This window comes from Ovis canadensis, chromosome 7 (genome assembly GCF_042477335.2).
Source record: "Ovis canadensis isolate MfBH-ARS-UI-01 breed Bighorn chromosome 7, ARS-UI_OviCan_v2, whole genome shotgun sequence".
NCBI lineage: Eukaryota > Metazoa > Chordata > Mammalia > Artiodactyla > Bovidae > Ovis > Ovis canadensis.
Window position 1 is genome coordinate 86305706 of NC_091251.1, and position 18547 is coordinate 86324252.

General features: G+C 37.3%; 1 protein-coding gene across 1 annotated transcript in view; it reads right to left on the minus strand.

The window, feature by feature from the left end:
- Nucleotides 1–15046: 15046 nt before the first annotated feature.
- Nucleotides 15047–18547, minus strand: part of SGPP1 (sphingosine-1-phosphate phosphatase 1) — a 42859-nt gene continuing 39358 nt past the window's right edge. The window contains exon 3 of the mRNA XM_069596808.1: nucleotides 15047–17492. Coding sequence (XP_069452909.1) covers nucleotides 16941–17492 — 552 coding nt within the window. The 3' untranslated portion in view covers nucleotides 15047–16940. The remainder of the gene's footprint in view (nucleotides 17493–18547) is intronic.

Genomic DNA, 18547 nt, shown 5'->3' on the forward strand with positions numbered 1-18547 from the left:
AACCATGAACTTCTTGATATTCAAGCAGGTTTTAGAAAAGGCAGAGGAACTAGAGATCAAATTGCCAACATCCGCTGGATCATGGAAAAAGCAAGAGAGTTCCAGAAAAACATCTATTTCTGCTTTATTGACTATGCCAAAGCCTGTGTGGATCACAATCAATTGTGGAAAATTCTGAAAGAAATGGGAATCCCAGACCACCTGACATGCCTCTTGAGAAACCTATATGCAGGTCAGAAAGCAACAGTTAGAACTGGACATGGAACAACAGACTGGTTCCAAATAGGAAAAGGAGTACGTCAAGGCTTATACCATCATCCTGCTTATTTAACTTCTATGCAGAGTACATCATGAGAAACACTGGGCTGGAAGAAGCACAAGCTGGAATCAAGATTGCCGGGAGAAATATCAATAACCTCAGATATGCAGATGACACTACCCTTATGGCAGAAAGTGAAGAGGAACTAAAAAGCCTCTTGATGAAAGTGAAAGAAGAGAGTGAAAATGTTGGCTTAAAGCTCAACATTCAGAAAACGAAGATCATGGCATCTGGTCCTATCACTTCGTGGGAAATCGATGGGGAAACAGTGGAAACAGTATCAGACTTAATTTTGGGGGCTCCAAAATCACTGCAGATGGTGACTGCAGCCATGAAATTAAAAGACGCTTACTCCTTGGACGTAAGTTATGACCAACCTAGATAGCATATTCAAAAGCAGAGACATTACTTTGCCAACAAAGGTCCGTCTAGTCAAGGCTATGGTTTTTCCAGTGGTCATGTATGGATGTGAGAGTTGGACTGTGAAGAAACCTTAGTGTCGAAGAATTGATGCTTTTGAACTATGGAGCTGGAGAAGACTCTTGTGAGTCCCTTGGACTGCAAGGAGATCCAACCAGTCCATTCTAAAGGAGATCAGCCCTCGGATTTCTTTGGAAGGAATGATGCTAAAGCTGAAACTCCAGTACTTTGGCCACCTCATGCGAAGAGTTGACTGATTGGAGAAGACTCTGATGCTGGGAGGGATTGGGGGCAGGAGGAGAAAGGGACAACAGAGGATGAGATGGCTAGATGGCATCACTGACTCGATGGACATGAATCTGAGTGAACTCCAGGAGTTGGTGATGGACAGGGAGGCCTGGCATGCTGCAATTCATGGGGTTGCAAAGAGCCAGACACGACTGAGCGACTGAACTGAACTGAACTGATAATAACTCTGCTTATATTTTGAAGAAGTGCCAAACTGTTTTCCAAAGTCACTGCACCATTTTATATTCCCATCAGCAATGTTTGAGAACTCCAATTTCTCCATATCCTGGCCAGTACTTGCTACCATGCATCTCTTTTTATTATAGTCATCCTAGTGTGTGAAATGATATCTCATTGTGGTTTTGATTTGCTGTTCTCTGGTGACAGATGATGTTGAGCATCTTTTCATGTGCTTCTAGGTCACTTGTATATCTTCTTTGGAGAAATGTCATTCAAATCCTTTGCCTATTTTAAAACTTGGGCTCTTAATCTTTGTTTATTAAGTTACAAGATGGCTACATAATCTAGATGCTTGATCCTTATCAGATATATCACACAAATATTTTCATTCCATTCTGCAGATTGTCTTTTTTTCTTTTTTGATGGTATATCCTTTGAGGCATAAAAGTTTTTGGTTTTGATGAAGTCCATTTTATCTTTTTTCTTTAATTGTTTGTGCTTTTGGTGTCATATATAAGAAATTATTGCCTAATCCTTTAGGTATATACCCTGAGAAGACCAAAATTGAAAAAGACACATGTACCCCAATGTTCATTGCAGCACTATTTACAATAGCTAGAACATGGAAGCAACCTAGATGTCCATCGACAGATGAATGGATAAAGAAGCTGTGGAATACAATGGAATATTACTGAACCATAAAAAGAAATGCATTTGAGTCATTTCTAATGAGGTGGATGAACCTAGAACCAATTATACAGAGTGAAGTAAGTCAGGAAGAGAAAAACGTCATACTAACACATACATATGGAATCTAGAAAGATGGTACTGATGAAATTATGTTGCGGGGCAGCAATGGAGACACACAGAGAACAGACTTAATGACACAGGGTAGGGGGAGGAAGGAGAGGGTGGGATGCATGGAGAGAGTACCATGGAAACTTATATTACCATATGTAAAATAGATAGCCAATGGGAATTTGCTGTATGACTCAGGGAACTCAAACCAGGGCTCTGTAACAACCTAGAGGGGTGGGATGAGGAGGGAGATAGGAGGGAGGTTCAAGAGGAAGGGGACATATGTGTACCTATGGCTGATTCATGTTGTTTGGCTGAAACCAGTACAATTCTGTAAAACAATTATCCTTCAATTAAAAAATAAATTTAAACAAGAAATTATTGCCTAATCCAAAGTCACAAATATTTATTTTTTGTCTCTATGTTTCCAAGAATTTTATATTTTTAACTCTTAATTTGATCCATTTTGAGTTAATATTTATAAGCCTATTTTTTTAACTTGAGATTTTTTTTTTGAGCAGTTTGAATTTACAGAAAAACTGGAGGAAAAATACCCATATGCCCTATAGTTCCCTACCCAACTTCGATTAATTTTTGCATCAGTGTGATCTATTTGTTACAGTTGACAAGCCAACAGTGATACATTATTATGAACAAAAACTTCATAGTTTACATTAGAGCCCACTCTTTGTGTTGTACATCAAAGTACATAATTTTAATATAAAATTGCATATTAATATGTGAAAGAAGCTAATCTGAAAAGTCTATTATTGTATGATTCCAACTATATGACATTCTGGAAAAGACAAAACTGTGGGGAAAGTGAAAAGATCAGTGGTTGCCAAAGCTTTAGGGGAAGGTATAGGTGGAGCAAGGGGATTTTTAGGGCAATGAAATTATTTTGTATGATGCTCTAATTGTGGATATACGTCAAGTCCATAGGGTATACAACACAAAGAGTGAACCCTAATGTAAACTATGGGCTTTGGTTAATAATGATGTATCAGTGTTTCCTCTGTTGTAACAAATGTCCTGCACAGGTGCAGGATGTTGATGGTGGTGGAGGCTGTGAGCTGCAGGTGGTAGAATGTCAGAACTCTATACTTTTCACTCAATTTTCCTATAAAATTAAAGCTGCCCTTAAGAAGTCTATTGTATTTTTAATGAAACATTGATAATTTAACTATCCATTCTAGAGGAATAAATATATCAATTGTGGTATAGTTAAGAATACTGGAGTGGGTAGCCAGTCCCTTCTCCAGTGCATCTTCTTGACCCAAGAATCAAACCAGGGTCTCCTGCATTGCAGGCAGATTCTTTACCAACTGAGCTATCAGGAAAGCCCCTAAATACCATACAGTAGGTAATGAATTAAATCTATAAATTATAAACATGGATATATTTTAAAAATGTAATGCTGAATCAAAGAAGAGCAACTGTTGAATGATACCATTGATGTACATTTAAAATAACATAAAATATTGTACATTTGGTTACAGATGTACAAGTAAGTGCATGAAAGTAAAAAAATGAACTGGAAGGACTCATTACAATCATTGCCTCTGCAAATCATGAGATGGGAATATGGCAATAATTAAAAGATGTTTTCACTTCATCTGTAACATTTTATGTGTTTAAAAATAGACTGAATTACTAATCATCAGTTCATTTCAGTTCAGTCAGTGAAATGCAAATCAAAATTATAATGAAATATCATCTCACAAATAGTGACTCAAAAGTCTTCCCTAGTGGCTCAGACGGTGAAGAGTCTGCCTGCAATGCAGGAGACCCTGGTTTGATTCCTTCATCGGGAAGATCTCCTGGAGAAGGGAATGGCAACACACTCCAGTATTCTTGCCTGGAAAATCCCATGGACAGAAGACGCTAGTGGGCCCCAATCCATGGAGTAGCAGAGTGGGACACGACTGAGCGACTAATCCATCACCTCACACCTGTTAGAATCGCTATTATCAAAAAGACAAAGATGTACAGAAAAGAGGATCTTTGTACAATGTTGGTGGGCATGTAAATTGGGTAAATTTACATTGTAGTAATTTGTAAATTGTAATAGCCACTACAGAAAAAAGTATGTTAGTTGTACAAAGGGCTTTCCTGGTGGCTCAGATGGTAAAGAATCTGCCTGCACAGTAGGAGACCCAGGTTCAATCCCTGAGTCAGAAAGATCCCCTGGAGAAGGAACTGGCAACCCACTCCAGTTGTTCAAAAGTTTTAAAAAGGAGTACTATGTGATCTAGCAGTTCTGTGTCGGATATTTATCTGAAGAAAACAAAAACATTTACTTGAAAAGGTGTCTGCACTTCCATGTTCACTGTAGCATTATTTGTAAGTCAAGACATGAAGCAGCTTAAGAGCCCATCAGTGGATGAATGGATAAAGAAAATGTGGTGTGTGTATATATACACACAATGAAATATTATCAATATTACCCATATAAAAGTGAAATGTTGCCAGTTGCAACAACATGCTTGGAGCTAAAAGGCATTATGCTAAGTGAAACAAAAGAACCTCTTAAATACAGAGAAAAGATTGGTGGTTGCCAGAGGCAGAGAGTGAAGAGTGAGCAAAATGGGTGAAGGGGACGAAAGATACAAACTTCCAGTTATAAAATAAATAGGTCATGGGACGTAATGTGCAGTATAGTGGCAGTGGTTAATAATACTGTATTATATACTTGAAAGGTGCTGAGAGTAAATCTTAAAAGATATTATCATAAGAAAAAAATTGTGACTGTGTAGTGATGGATGTTAACTAGGCATATTGGGGTGATCCTTCCATAATATATACATATATCAAATCAAGTGTACACACAAAACTAATACAATGGGAACACAGATATTATATTAACTTTTCTATAACTCTTAAATCCTAAAGTAAAACAGGGAATAGGTGGTGAGAAAGTAGAGACAGAATATACAGTCAGTTTTTAAGAAGTAGAGAACAGAGACATGGGACAGCACGTTTGTGCATGCTCTTGGCAGAGATTTAATAGTAGTCAGGAAAATGTTCGTGTTTCAGGATGAAAAAGATAACCCTAGGAGAGAAATTCTATATGAATTCCAACATATGTCATTAATTGGAAGGAAAAGGGGAGCAATTTTCAGAACAATATGTACAACATCCTGTTTTTCATAGAAACTCCAACCTTTATAAAATGCTATTATGAAAAAAAACACAATTTTATATTTCATTGTATGTGAATGTATACATACAAAGGAAAAAAACCCTCCAAATGGCAACAGTGATTATTCCTGGGAGGAGAATGCAGTTGTTATCATGACGCTAATGGTAAGGAATTTGCCTATGATGCATGAGATGCTAGTTTGATCCCTGGATTGGGAAGATCCCCTTAAGAAGGAAATAGCAACCCACGCCAGTATTCTCACTGGAAAGTCCCATGGACAGAGGAGCCTTGTGGTCTAGTCCATAAGGTCATAAAGAATTGGACATGCCTGAGCACATAACCTCAGATATGCAGATGACACCACCCTTATGGCAGAAAGTAAAGAGGAACAAAAAAGCCTCTTGATGAAAGTGAAAAAGGAGAGTGAAAAAGTTGGCTTAAAGCTCAACGTTCAGAAAATGATCATGGCATCTGGTCCCATCACTTCATGGAAAATACATGGGGAAACAGTGGAAACAGTGTCAGACTTTATTTTGGGGGGCTCCAAGATCACTGCAGATGGTGATTGCAGACATGAAATTAAAAGATGCTTACTCCTTGGAAGGAAAGTTATGACCAACCTAGATAACATATTGAAAAGCAGAGACATTTACTTTGCCAACAAAGGTCCGTCTAGTCAGGGCTATGGTTTTTTCTGTGGTCATGTATGGATGTGAGAGTTGGACTGTGAAGGAAGCTGAGTGCTGAAGAATTGATGCTTTTGAACTGTGGTGTTGGAGAAGGCTCTTGAGAGTCCCTTGGACTGCAAGGAGGTCAACCAGTCCATCCTAAGGGAGATCAGTCCTGGATGTTCATTGGAAGGACTGATGCTGAAACTGAAACTCCAGTACTTTGGCCACCTCATGCAAAGAGTTGACTCATTGGAAAAGACCCTGATGCGGGAGGGATTGGGGGCAGGAGGAGAAGGGGACGACAGAGGATGAGATGGCTGGATGGCATTACCGACTTGATGCACATGAGTTTGAACTCTGGGAGTTGGTGATGGACAGGGAGGCTTGGCGTGCTGCGATTCATGCAGTCGCAAAGAGTCGGACACGATTGAGCGACTGAACTGAGCTGAACTGAGCACATTACATTGCATCACATTATAACGATCAAGATAGGACTTCTGCTTTTCTTGTATTTGAGGTTGTTTTTACAACACGAATGTATCCATATATATCTCATGTAACTTTTTTGTGGCAAGTAACTTCTCATTTCTGTGAAAAAATTTCACTGTAAGAGAACAGCTGACAGACGTTTGTTAATCTTGTTTTCTAACATAACTTTTGAAATATTTTTAAAAATGCCTTACGGCAGTGAGCACTGTTAAATTTTAGAAATGTTCTAATGAACAAAGGTAGTGTTTTATGTTCTGCTTACTCTATTTTTAAAAATTTAAATTGATAATGCACTCTGCAAATTTTAAATGGCTTGAATTTATTACAAGGGTCTTATTTTCTAAGGTTCTATGCTTATAATGAGCTCTATGCTTGTAATGAGGTAGTCTTTACATTAAAAAAAAATTCTCGTTTTTTGTTTCAGTTCTTATTGAGCATCCCAGAGGGAATTTTCTTTTTCTTTCTCTTTTTCATTTACATGTTCATCTTGATAGCTAGCAAAATATGTTGAATGAATTATGGAACTACATAGCTAATTTGGCGTCTACCCTGTCCCTGCCTCCAACCCACCCCACTTTACTTTTTAAACAAAGAACTATCTTGTTTAGGTGATTTCAGTTTAGAACTATTTGGATAGTAGGTTGAATTGGGTAATACCTAGCAGTCACTTTAAACCTTGTGATTCAAACAAAAATTATGACTGAGACTTACAACCTCCTATTATGGCAATTCTAAAGCTATTAACTCATTGTTTCTCTTTGGAGAAACTTAAAACTTTCTTAGAGGGGTGTCTACAAACCATTTACAGACAGGATAAGAATAGGCTCCTTCAACTGTATTCCCTCAGTCAAAAGGGGTTAATTTTTCTTCTGTTAAATTTCAGTACCCTAATAATAACAGTATAACTATTTCCTTTGTTTTTGCATGCTTGGTCTGTGAGTGAGTGAGTGAAGTCGCTCAGTCATGTCCGACTCTTTGTGACCCTGTGGACTACCAGGCTCCCCTGTCTGTGGGATTCTCCAGGCAAGAATACTGGAGTGGGTTACCATTTCCTTCTCCAGGGGATCTTCCCGACCCAGGGACTGAACCCAGGTCTCCCACATTGGAGGCAGATGCTTTAACCTCTGAGCCACCTAGTGTTGAAAGGAATCCTAGAAAATATCAAGTCCAACTTTTTCATTTTATGTGAGGACATAGTGTCTCATGGAAGATAGAGCTAGTGCCTAAAGGTATATAGCAAATTATAGTCAAAGACAAAATCAAAACAAAAATTCTGCTCTTCTGGCATCATCTATAACATACTGGCTTGAGTCTGTTTCTTTTATTCGACACACATGTTTTATCACTATATTTATTGGAGAAAACATAGAACAGAAACACAAAAGTCAATTCCAGTTGACTAGCATCTTCACACAGAATGGAATTCATACAAAAAAATTTTCACAATATTGAACAAGAGTTCTGTAAAAAATGAAGAGCTCTGTATCAGGGTCGGGATTTGAGAGAAATCACTGCTTTCAACCTGGGAATCTGAAACCAACTTCATGATAGACTTGCAAGGGCATGCTGGCATAAGTCTTTTTGAAGGAGGTTGCCACAGCCCCGCCCTTCACCAGAAAATTGGATTAAAGATTTACTGAGCATGGCCCCAACATGAACCTTGTGCACCAGGACCCAGGAGAAAGGAACAGTGACCCCACAGGAGACTTGCCTGTGGGTGTCCAGGAGTCTCCAGCGAAGGCGTGGGTTGGTGGTGGCCTGCTGCACGGTTGGAGGCATAGACTGTAGCAGTACCTGCCTGGGATCTTTTGAAGGAGGTAATTATCTTCATTACCTCCACCTAGTTTAGTGAAGTCACTCAGTCGTGTCTGACTCTGCAACCTCCTGGAATGTAGCCTACCAGGCTCCTCTGTCCATGGGAGGCAAGCATACTGGAGTGGGTTGCCATTTCCTTCTCCAGGGAATCTTCCCAACCCAGGGATTGAACTCTGGTCTCCTGCATTGCAAGCAGACGTTTTACCATCTGAGCCACCAGTGAAGCCCTAATTTGGAATGTACCACCTCACCATAGTTTGGCCCCAGGTAAGTAGCAGGGAGGGAACACAGCTCCACCCATCAACAGAAAATTGGATTCAAGATTTATATGGCCCTGCCCATCAGAACAAGAGCAAGTATCCCTCTCAGTCAGTCTATCCCATCAGGAAGCTTTCATAAGCCTCTTATCCTTCTCCAAGTCCTCTTATGGCTCAGAGGGTAAACAGTCTGCCTGCAATGCAGGTTCAATCCCTGGGTTGGGATGATCCCCTGGAGAAGGAAATGGCAACCCATTCCAGTAATCTTGCCTAGAAAATCCCATGGATGGAGAAGCCTGGAAGGTACAGGTACCAAGAGTTGGACACAACTGAGACTTCACTTTATCCTCCATCAGAGGGCAGACAGACTGAAAACCACGATCCCAGAAAACTAACCAATCTAATCACATGGACTTGTCTAACTCAATGGAACTATAAGCCATGCCGTGTAGGACCACCCAAGACGGACGGGTCATGGTGGAGAGTTCTGACAAAATGTGGTCCACTGGAGAAGGGAATGGCAAACCACTTCAGTATTCCTGCCTTGAGAACCCCATAAACAGTATGAAAAGGCAAAAAGACAGGACACTGAAAGACGAACTCCCCAGGTCAGTAGGTGCCCAATATACTACTAGAGAACAGTGGGGAAATAACTCCAAAAAGAATGAAGAGATGGAGCCAAAGCAAAAAAATCACCTAGTTGTGGATGTGACTGGTGATAGAAGCAAGGTCTGATGCCGTAAAGAGCAATACTGCATAGGAACCTGGAATGTTAGGTCCATGAATCAAGGCAATTTGGAAGTGATCAAACAGGAGATGGCAAAAGTGAAGGTCGATTTTCTAGGAATCAGCGATCTAAAATGGACTGGAATGGGTGAATTTAACCCAGATGACCATTATATCTACTACTGTGGGCAAGAATCCCATAGAAGAAAGGGAGTAGCCATCATGGTCAACAAGAGAGTCCAAAATGCAGTGCTTGGATACAGTCTCACTACAGAATGATCTCTGTTTGTCTCCAAGGCAAACCATTCAATATCATGGTAATCCAAGTTGATGCCCTGACCAGTAATGCTGAAGAAGCTGAAGTTGAACGGTTCTATGAAGACCTGCAAGACCTGCTAGAATTAACACCCCAAAAAGATGTCCTTTTCATGATAGGGGACTGGAATGCAAAAGTATGAAGTCAAGAAACACCTGGAATAACAGGCAAATTTGGCCTTGGAGTACAGAATGAAGCAGGGCAAAGGCTAATAGAGTTCTGCCAAGAGAATGCACTGGTCATAGCAAACACCCTCTTCGAACAACACCAGAGAAGACTCTACACATGAACATTATCAGATGGTCAATACTGAAATCAGATTGATTATATTCTTTGCACCCAAAGATGGAGAAGCTCTATACATTCAGCAAAAACAAGACCAGGAGCTGATTGTGGCTCAGATCATGAACTCCTTATTGCCAAATTCAGACTGAAATTGAAGAAAGTAGGGAAAACCACTAGACCATTCAGGTATGACCTAAATCAAATCCCTTATGACTATACAGTGGAAGTGAGAAATAGATTTAAGGGACTAGGTCTGATAGACAGAATCCCTGATGAACTATGGATGGAGGTCCGTGACATTGTACGGGAAACAGGGATCAAGACCATTCCCAAGAAAAAGAAATGCTACAAAGCAAAATGGTTGTCTGAGGAGGCCTTACAAATAGCTTGTGAAAAGAAAAGAGGCCAAAAGCAAAGGAGAAAAGGAAGATCTACCCATTTTAATGCAGAGTTCCAAAAAATAGCAAGAAGAGGTAAGAAAGCCTTCAGTGCAAAGAAATAGAGGAAAACAACAGAATGGGAAAGACTAGAGATCTCTTCAAGAAAATTAGAGATACCAAGGGAATATTTCATGCAAAGATGGGCTCAATAAAGGACAGAAATGGTCTGGACCTAACAGAAGCAGAAGATATTAAGAAGAGGTGGCAAGAATACACAGAAGAACTGTACAAAGATCTTCATGACCCAGATAATCACGATGGTGTGATCACTTATCTAGAGCCAGACATCCTGGAATGTGAAGTCAAGTAGGCCTTAGGAAGCATCACTACGAACAAAGCTAGTGGAGGTGATGGAATTCCAGTTGAGCTATTTCAAATCCTAAAGATGATGCTGTGAAAATGCTGCACTCAACATGTCAGCAAATTGGTAAAGCTCAGCAGTGGCCACAGGACTGGAAAAGGTCAATTTTCATTCCAATCCCAAAGAAAGGCAATGCCAAAGAATGCTCAAACTACCGCAAAACTGCACTCATCTCACACGCTAGTAATGCTCAAAATTCTCCAAGCCAGGCTTCAATAGTATGTGAACCTTGAAATTCCATATGTTCAAGCTGGTTTTAGAAAAGGCAGAGGAACCAGAGATCAAATTGCCAACATCCACTGGATCATCCAAAAAGCAAGAGTTTCAGAAAAACATCTATGTCTGGTTTCTTGACTATGCCAAAGCCTTTGCCTGTGTGGATCACAATAAACTGTGGAAAATCCTGAAAGAGATGGGAATGCCAGACCACCTGACCTGTATGCAGGTCAGGAAACAACAGTTAGAACTGCACATGGAACAACAGACTGGTTCCAAATAGGAAAAGGAGTACGTCAAGGCTGTATATTGTCACCCTGCTTATTTAACTTATGTGCAGAGCATATCATGAGAAATGCTGGGCTGGAGGAAACACAAGCTGGAATCAAGATTGCTGGGAGAAATATCAATAACCTCAGATATGCAGATGACACCACTCTTATGGCAATAAGTGAAGAGGAACTACAGAGCCTCTTGATGAAAGTGAAAGAGGAGAGTGAAAAAGTTGGCTTAAAGCTCAACATTCAGAAAATTAAGATCATGGCATATGGTCCCATCACTTCATGGCAAATAGATGGAGAAACAGTGGAAGCAGTGGCTTTTATTTTTCGGGGCTCCAAAATCACTGCAGGTGGTGACTGCACCCATGAAATTAAAAGACACTTACTCCTTGGAAGGAACATTATGACCAACCTATCAGCATATTAAAAAAGCAGAGAGATTACTTTGCCAACAAAGGTCTTGTCAAGGCTATGGTTTTTCCTGTGGTCATGTATGGATGTGAGAGTTGGACTATAAGGAAAGCTGAGTGCTGAAGAATTGATGCTTTTGAACAGTGGTGCTGGAGAAGACTCTTGAGAGTCCCTTGAACTGCAAGGAGATCCAACCAGTCCATCCTAAAGGAAATCAGTCCTGTATGTACATTGGAAGGATTGATGTTGAAGCTGAAACTCCAGTACTTTGGCCACCTGATGTGAAGAGCTGACTCATTTGAAAAGACCCTGATGCTTGGAAAGATTGAAGGCAAGCTTAGAAGGGGACAACAGAGGATGAGATGGTTGGATGGCATCACCGACTCAGTGGCCATGAGCTTGAGTAAACTGCTAGAGTTGGTGATGGACAGGGAGGCCTGGCGTGCTGCAGTCCATGGGGTCACAAAGAGCTGGACATGACTGAGCGACTGAACTGAACCAATTGTGACATGGAACACCTAAAGCTCCCTAAACAAAATTCTATAATCTTTCTGTTCTAGCTAGGAAACCATATCATGGAAAAGTCACCAAAGTTTTCTTTTAATGAGTTTCAAGTGAATAACATGGAATGGTTACCCTTAAGAGATCTGTGCTCTCTACTAACATATTTGAGGGCTAATTGTAAGGTAAAAATAAGACAATATAGCTATTACTTCCTTTTAAAATAAGTAACAGACACACATATACAGTTCTAATGAGGAAGCCAAGAGCTCTCTGGAAGAATAATGTTGAATCAGAAAACTGAGGTGCTCATGGGTGTACTGTGGATTACCTGACAGGTCCAGAACATATTGACTGTGTCTCTCTGATTCTTTTTGCCTTTTTATACTGTTTATGGGGTTCTCGCGGCAAGGATACCGGAGTGGTTTGCTGTGCTGCAGTCAAAGTGTCAGACGTGAGTTAGCAAATGAACAACAATTCTGATTACTAGCAAACCCCTTCCTACACTCACCCTTATAAACCATATCTTAAGCAGCTGGGGTTGTTTGGATGTGTGATAGTTTCTGACTTCAACCTACAGAAGGAAGTCCGGTCTCAAGCATAGTAGGTTAGGAAATAAATTGAAGAACACAACGTTCCCTCCCAGAGCATGTCTACAAATCCCAGCACATCCCCTGGGAGACAGTCCTTGTTGCAGAACACATCAAGGCCTGTAGACTCTGCAAGGGGAGTGCTTAAGTTAAAAAATTTACACTTAAGCCCCAACTGTATCTCATCTACATTTTGATTGTAAATATCACTTTAATTATAAAAATCACAGATTGTGAATTAGTTGGTTATGTGAAAGATTAAACATCAAACTGTACAAAATGCCATTCTCAAGAACATATTTATATAGCTTATTACTGGACACTAAAGTTATATCCCCACATATACAGAATATTTTCTTCTCAGATTTTATTTTAACTCGAAAGAAAATACATCTTAAAACTTATCTGGATACAAATCACATTCTATTGTATACAATGGGGTATTGTAGTAATTACATGCAAAACATTTCAAGACTCTAAATCATTATCCTTTAAATATTTGCATGAAAAGTGACAAAATTCTTACTAGATGAATTGGAAGCATTCATTTACAACATGAACCTTTAAAACAGAACAAGAAGTAAAATGTAGACTGTTACATATTTTTAAACTTTTTTAGATCACCAATCTCTCTGAGAAGCTGATGAAAACTTATGAAATTTTTTGCCTGGAAAATGTACATACCTATCTAGAGACTGGGCAATCATGCAACATGAGGTAATATTACTGTAGTAACTATTTTTTAAAAGAATCCATTTTACATCTCATAAGAAAATGTCATTATGTAACAAAAGAAATTTTTAAAATATTTATTAAATCGAACAAATATTGCAAACAGCATAATAGTAAATGTATGATTTTTTAAAGGCTGAGATAATGAACTCTGACATTTGAGACTGAAAATAAACCCAATGATGCTGTAGATAGTCATGATACAGTCTGTCAGTACAGGTCAGAAAGCAGTCTTAGAGTTCATCTGGCTTTCAGAAACTGACAGGAAAACACTCCTAACATTACCTGTTAGATTCCTGTCACATCTGATTACAGTAGTAGGAGCTGGGCTTTTTAGACATCCATGGGAAATACACCAAGACAAAACATGGTGAAAGGAAAAAAGACCAAATTAGGAAATATCAACTAGCTGAGGTTAAAAAGTTAGCATTTCTGTAAACATTTTTATTAAAAATTTTATTTTATTTTTCTTTGAATTTTCCCTCATGTATGTCTCACAAGGAAGGTGTGGAATGCTTTGTTTATAAAATTTGAAGTGGTTTCGTATGCTTAAAAATGAAGAGCATTCTAAAATGTCCTTTGTAGTTAGCATGTTGAAACTTTTTTTTATTGTGCTATTTATAGCTTCAGGGTTTTCCTGGTAGCTCAGCTGGTAAAGAATCTGCCTGCAATGTAGGAGACCCCAGTTGGATTCCTGGTCGGGAAGATTCCCTGGAGAAGGATTAGGCGTATAGCTTATGTAACCACCATTAAAATTCAACTGTAAAAGTTACTTAAAATTCAAGTTTAAAAGTCTTCTTTTTAACTTATGTACAAGAGCAAAAACTGGAAGAACATGACCAAAATTTAACAAAATAATCAACACAGTAACATTCACTACATCCAATTACTCTTTTCTCAAACCATTGCTGCTGCCCTTTCTCAAAATAATCTCCACAGCAAACAACAAAAACTCCTTTCAGAAGAACTAATTCAACTATAAAGTTGAATTTTTAAAATTGACCCTTACTGATGTCCAGATTAAACAGCTGGTTTTAAAATTTAAGAGTAAATAGTCTTTGCTAACAAGAATAAAATTGCTTTAGTGATCAAAAGTCTTTGCCACATAAAATTCTGTGATTACAAAAATAAAAACATTTAAGTATTTATTTAATAAAACACTCAAAAACATTTTAGTATTTATTCATCTTTATCAAACATTTTATGAAAATTTGCTTTAAATTATACTCACATCACTGAATTAATATTTATATTCTTTGAAAGATACATTTAATAAACTACTTATAAAGAAAGCTAATAAATAAAATTAATGTAAATCTACTTTAGTAGTACCACTTTATATTAAGGTTTTAAAAATTAGATTGTAAAAACCTATGGGCAGCCCTAGTTTTTACAATTCATGTTATGACAGTTCATAAGTTAAAAATGAAGTGTTCATATGTTTATTCTGCTTGAAAAGGTACCTGTTCCTAGTATTATGAGCCTGAATTAATGGATTAGCAGTCAACTAAACACCTGCAATACTTAATCATGGGTTTTATTGAAACATGTTTTAGGCATAAGTTTTAAAAATAAAGTTATGAAAATTTTCACTGAAAGTTCAGTGTCAGAATGATCATATATAGAGCCCAAAGTCAGTATGAACCATAAAGAATTTCTTCAGTGTCTTCTATTACTAAAAACAGTACTTACAGTGAATGAAATGCTTCACAGGAAAAGACTGCTAGAATGAAAATACTAGACATATTTCATACATTTCTACCAGGAAATACAGAAACAAATACATAGAAGGCAAACAAAACACCCTCCAATCTTGAATTTGGCTTTTATTTTAAAATACATTTAGCATGGAACTACCATAGGACAGAAAATAATAAATCACAAAGAAATGGAATATTTTCAAATACTTTTAAGCTCGATATAAAAATTAATAAGATAGCATAGACCCAAATTATAGGAAATAGTCCCTAAAATTCAATTCAGTAAACACATTTTGAAAGAAAAGTTCTTTGCGCATTTTCCAACGTACCAGTATCTTTCTAAGTGCCTTGGTTTTCTGTTAACTAATAGGTAAAGGCTGTAAATTTAGTTACTTTACTTACAATTATCAGACGCACTATCGTCAAAAATTACCATGTCTTTAAATTCTCAATCAGAGTTATAAAAATATGAGCTCAAATAGTTATGTTGCCCAAAATAGAAACATCTTAAGTTGATATCTCTGGATAATCAGACAGATATTGCACTAAGTCAGTAATTCCATACCCGATGCTCATTTACATGGAAAGTTAATTCTCTTTATGAAAAACTTAATACAAATAAATTTAATGTTAACCTAATTACAATTACACTTCAAAATATAAAGGCACGGACAGAATAAAGAATCGTTTAATATTTATACTCAAATCTTCCACTGTGAAAATAATAAAAGGTTGAAAAAAATAAGATCTAAAATTCTGACACTTTTAAATTTTATAATTTACCATTAAGTAGCTACTAAATGGGTATTAAAAGTTAACACTGCTAAATCCAATCCCTTCCAAATAATTTAGAAAAATGGTTTGTTTATATATGAAACATGTGCATTGTCCCATCTATAAAGTTCAATTACATTTCCATTCATTGGAATTATCTACCTGTAGTATAAACGACCAAGACAATGTACAAAAAATATATCTTGTTCCTATAACTTGCAATGCACAGAAAAATACCTATAAAAATGGAATATTTATCCATTTAGGTTCCCAATAAATTAGTGAGAAAATTTAGCCCATTCCACGTTTCTTTCTAAACAAAGGCTAAAGAATTGAAGGTGGTTTACTTCTAGCCCTGTTAGCTTGACAGATATTTTTAAAAATATTTGTCTGATTATATGTAACTTAAGATAAAGTTAGCCTTATTTTTATATCACAGTATACATGGCATTTCTTAATTCAGCAACAGAAAGGCACAATTAGCAAGCAATAAAATTCAGTACCTGACTTATTAAACTAATGTCCAGAACAACTGCAAATAAAATACATTCAACACAGTGCACACAACTGGAAAACAACAACAAAAAAAAGGAATTCAAAACTAATTTTTGGGAAAATTTGGTCCATTAAAAATGCCTCCTATGTTCAACATCATGGATGACATGAAAGATGATGGCAGTGTAAAAAGAGGCAGTAAATTAATATGTGGTAACATATGAATTCTGGTCTAGTAATTATGCAATTAGATTAGGAAATGGTTCCCATTGTAAATTAAAATTAATCAGTTAATAACATACCTGTATTAAATCCAAATACACAGGCACAACTGTTTGCATATTATTATTGATTTTATAATACACCCCCATGGTTCAAAGAAACTTAGGTATATTATTTTATATATAATATATATTAGATACATAATTTGATATTATGTTCCTTAATATATATTATATAACTTGAATCCATAACAGCACAAAACTCTCCAAATATTACATGAACATTCCAAATGGTATTTATCATTTTCTCAATGTTGTAATAGCTCAGCTCACCTAAAACAGTAACTGGATGTGCAGTGATAAAATGCACTGACTCTTAAGAATTTACTTAAATAATTATTTAAGTTAAAGTCCTGCAAAAGCCTAACTCTGATTTGGCTTTTAACTAGAATATGGTTTTTAGATATCAGTAATTGATACCCTTCTTTCTTCTCATAAACAGTAGTTCTCCATCAAGAGATTCCAATAAAGAAAAATATGTAAGGAACCAAAAATGTGATGGAGAAACCAACCATTCCATAGGTGATATACCGATAAGGAAGTTCAACTTCCATGTGCTGCCTTGCTTTTCGAATATCATCACAAGGTATACTGAAGATTTTACAGGCTAAAGGAATAGTGATCCTTTTCATCATATCTCTGACGACTAGTACAAAGAACATCCCTATGAATATCCGCAATATGGCTTTTCCAAACAGAGTCATTGAAATGGGGTGCCTAGCTAAAGGTAATATATCCAGAGGAGGATCTAAGAGTAGACCCATTTTATAGGTAAAATGAGATCCACATGCAATCCCTGCACCACTTCCCAGAATCTCAGCTGTGTCTCCCCGGGATGTACTCCAGGTGTCAAGAGTGAAAGAAAAGATCCCCAAGGCTAAATGAAGCCCGATGATGATTAATGGAGCATATCTGTGAGTTTGGTTGAAGTTGTCAATCACATCCACAAATGGATAGAAGATAACCAAGATTAAAATGGTATATAGGAATCCAGCAATAACATCCTGAGAAAAGAAAAAAGCACAGTTGTTTAGTATATTTATGTTTGGCATTTAAAGAAATAAGTACATATTTCACATTTCAAATGTTAACATTTTAAACTGTTACATTATTAAACTTTATATAATATATGGTAGGTACTAAAACCATTACACGAAAAAGATTTATTGATAAGAATATGATTATGTTTTTATTGTTCTGCCCTTTTATAAGTTAATATAGATATGCTATACACAAATTTATATTCAAATCCTGAACAATAAACTAGCTTAAAGTATGTAGTTGTGATTTCTGAGAAAAGCAATATACAGCTAGCTGACCCTTGAACTACCCAGATTTGAACTGTGTGGATCCACTAAGCTGATTCTTTTCAGCAGTAAACAGTAGTATAGTGCTACATGATCCCTGGTTGGTTAATCTGAGGATGCAGAAGCCCTGATAAGAAGAACTGTGGATATGGAGGAACCAGGTATATGAAGGGCACACTGTAATTATTGGTGGATTTTTTACTACACTGACGTCAAAGTTGTTCAAGGATTAACCAGACTTATTTTAAGACTTCATGTATTTAATAATTACACACCTAAACACATAATTACTGCCATGACTAAAGAGGATACAAAGCCTATTTTTTCTTAATTCACTAAACAAATACTTACTGAGTACCTACATGTGCCTGACACTATTTTAGGAGCTAAGGATATATTAACTTCCCTGGTGGCTCAGATGGTAACAGCGTCTGCCTACAATGCGGGATATATCGCTTAAAAACCGAGAAGATACCTACTGCCATAGAGCTTACATTTTAGTGGGGATGACTGATAATAACCATATAAGTAAAAAGTAGATAAATATTACCATTTGGGGTTATTAACAAGATGATGGGATAGGCCCTATTAAGAGTGATTAGGGAACCTGTCTAAGGAGGTGACACTTGAGCAGAGATCTGATTCCAAAAAAGAGTCAGCCCTATCTTTAGACCTAAGGAAAAGTGTCCCAGGTAGAAGAAATAACCAAGTGCCACAGTACTGAGGCAGAAAAGAACCTAGTGAGTTCAAGG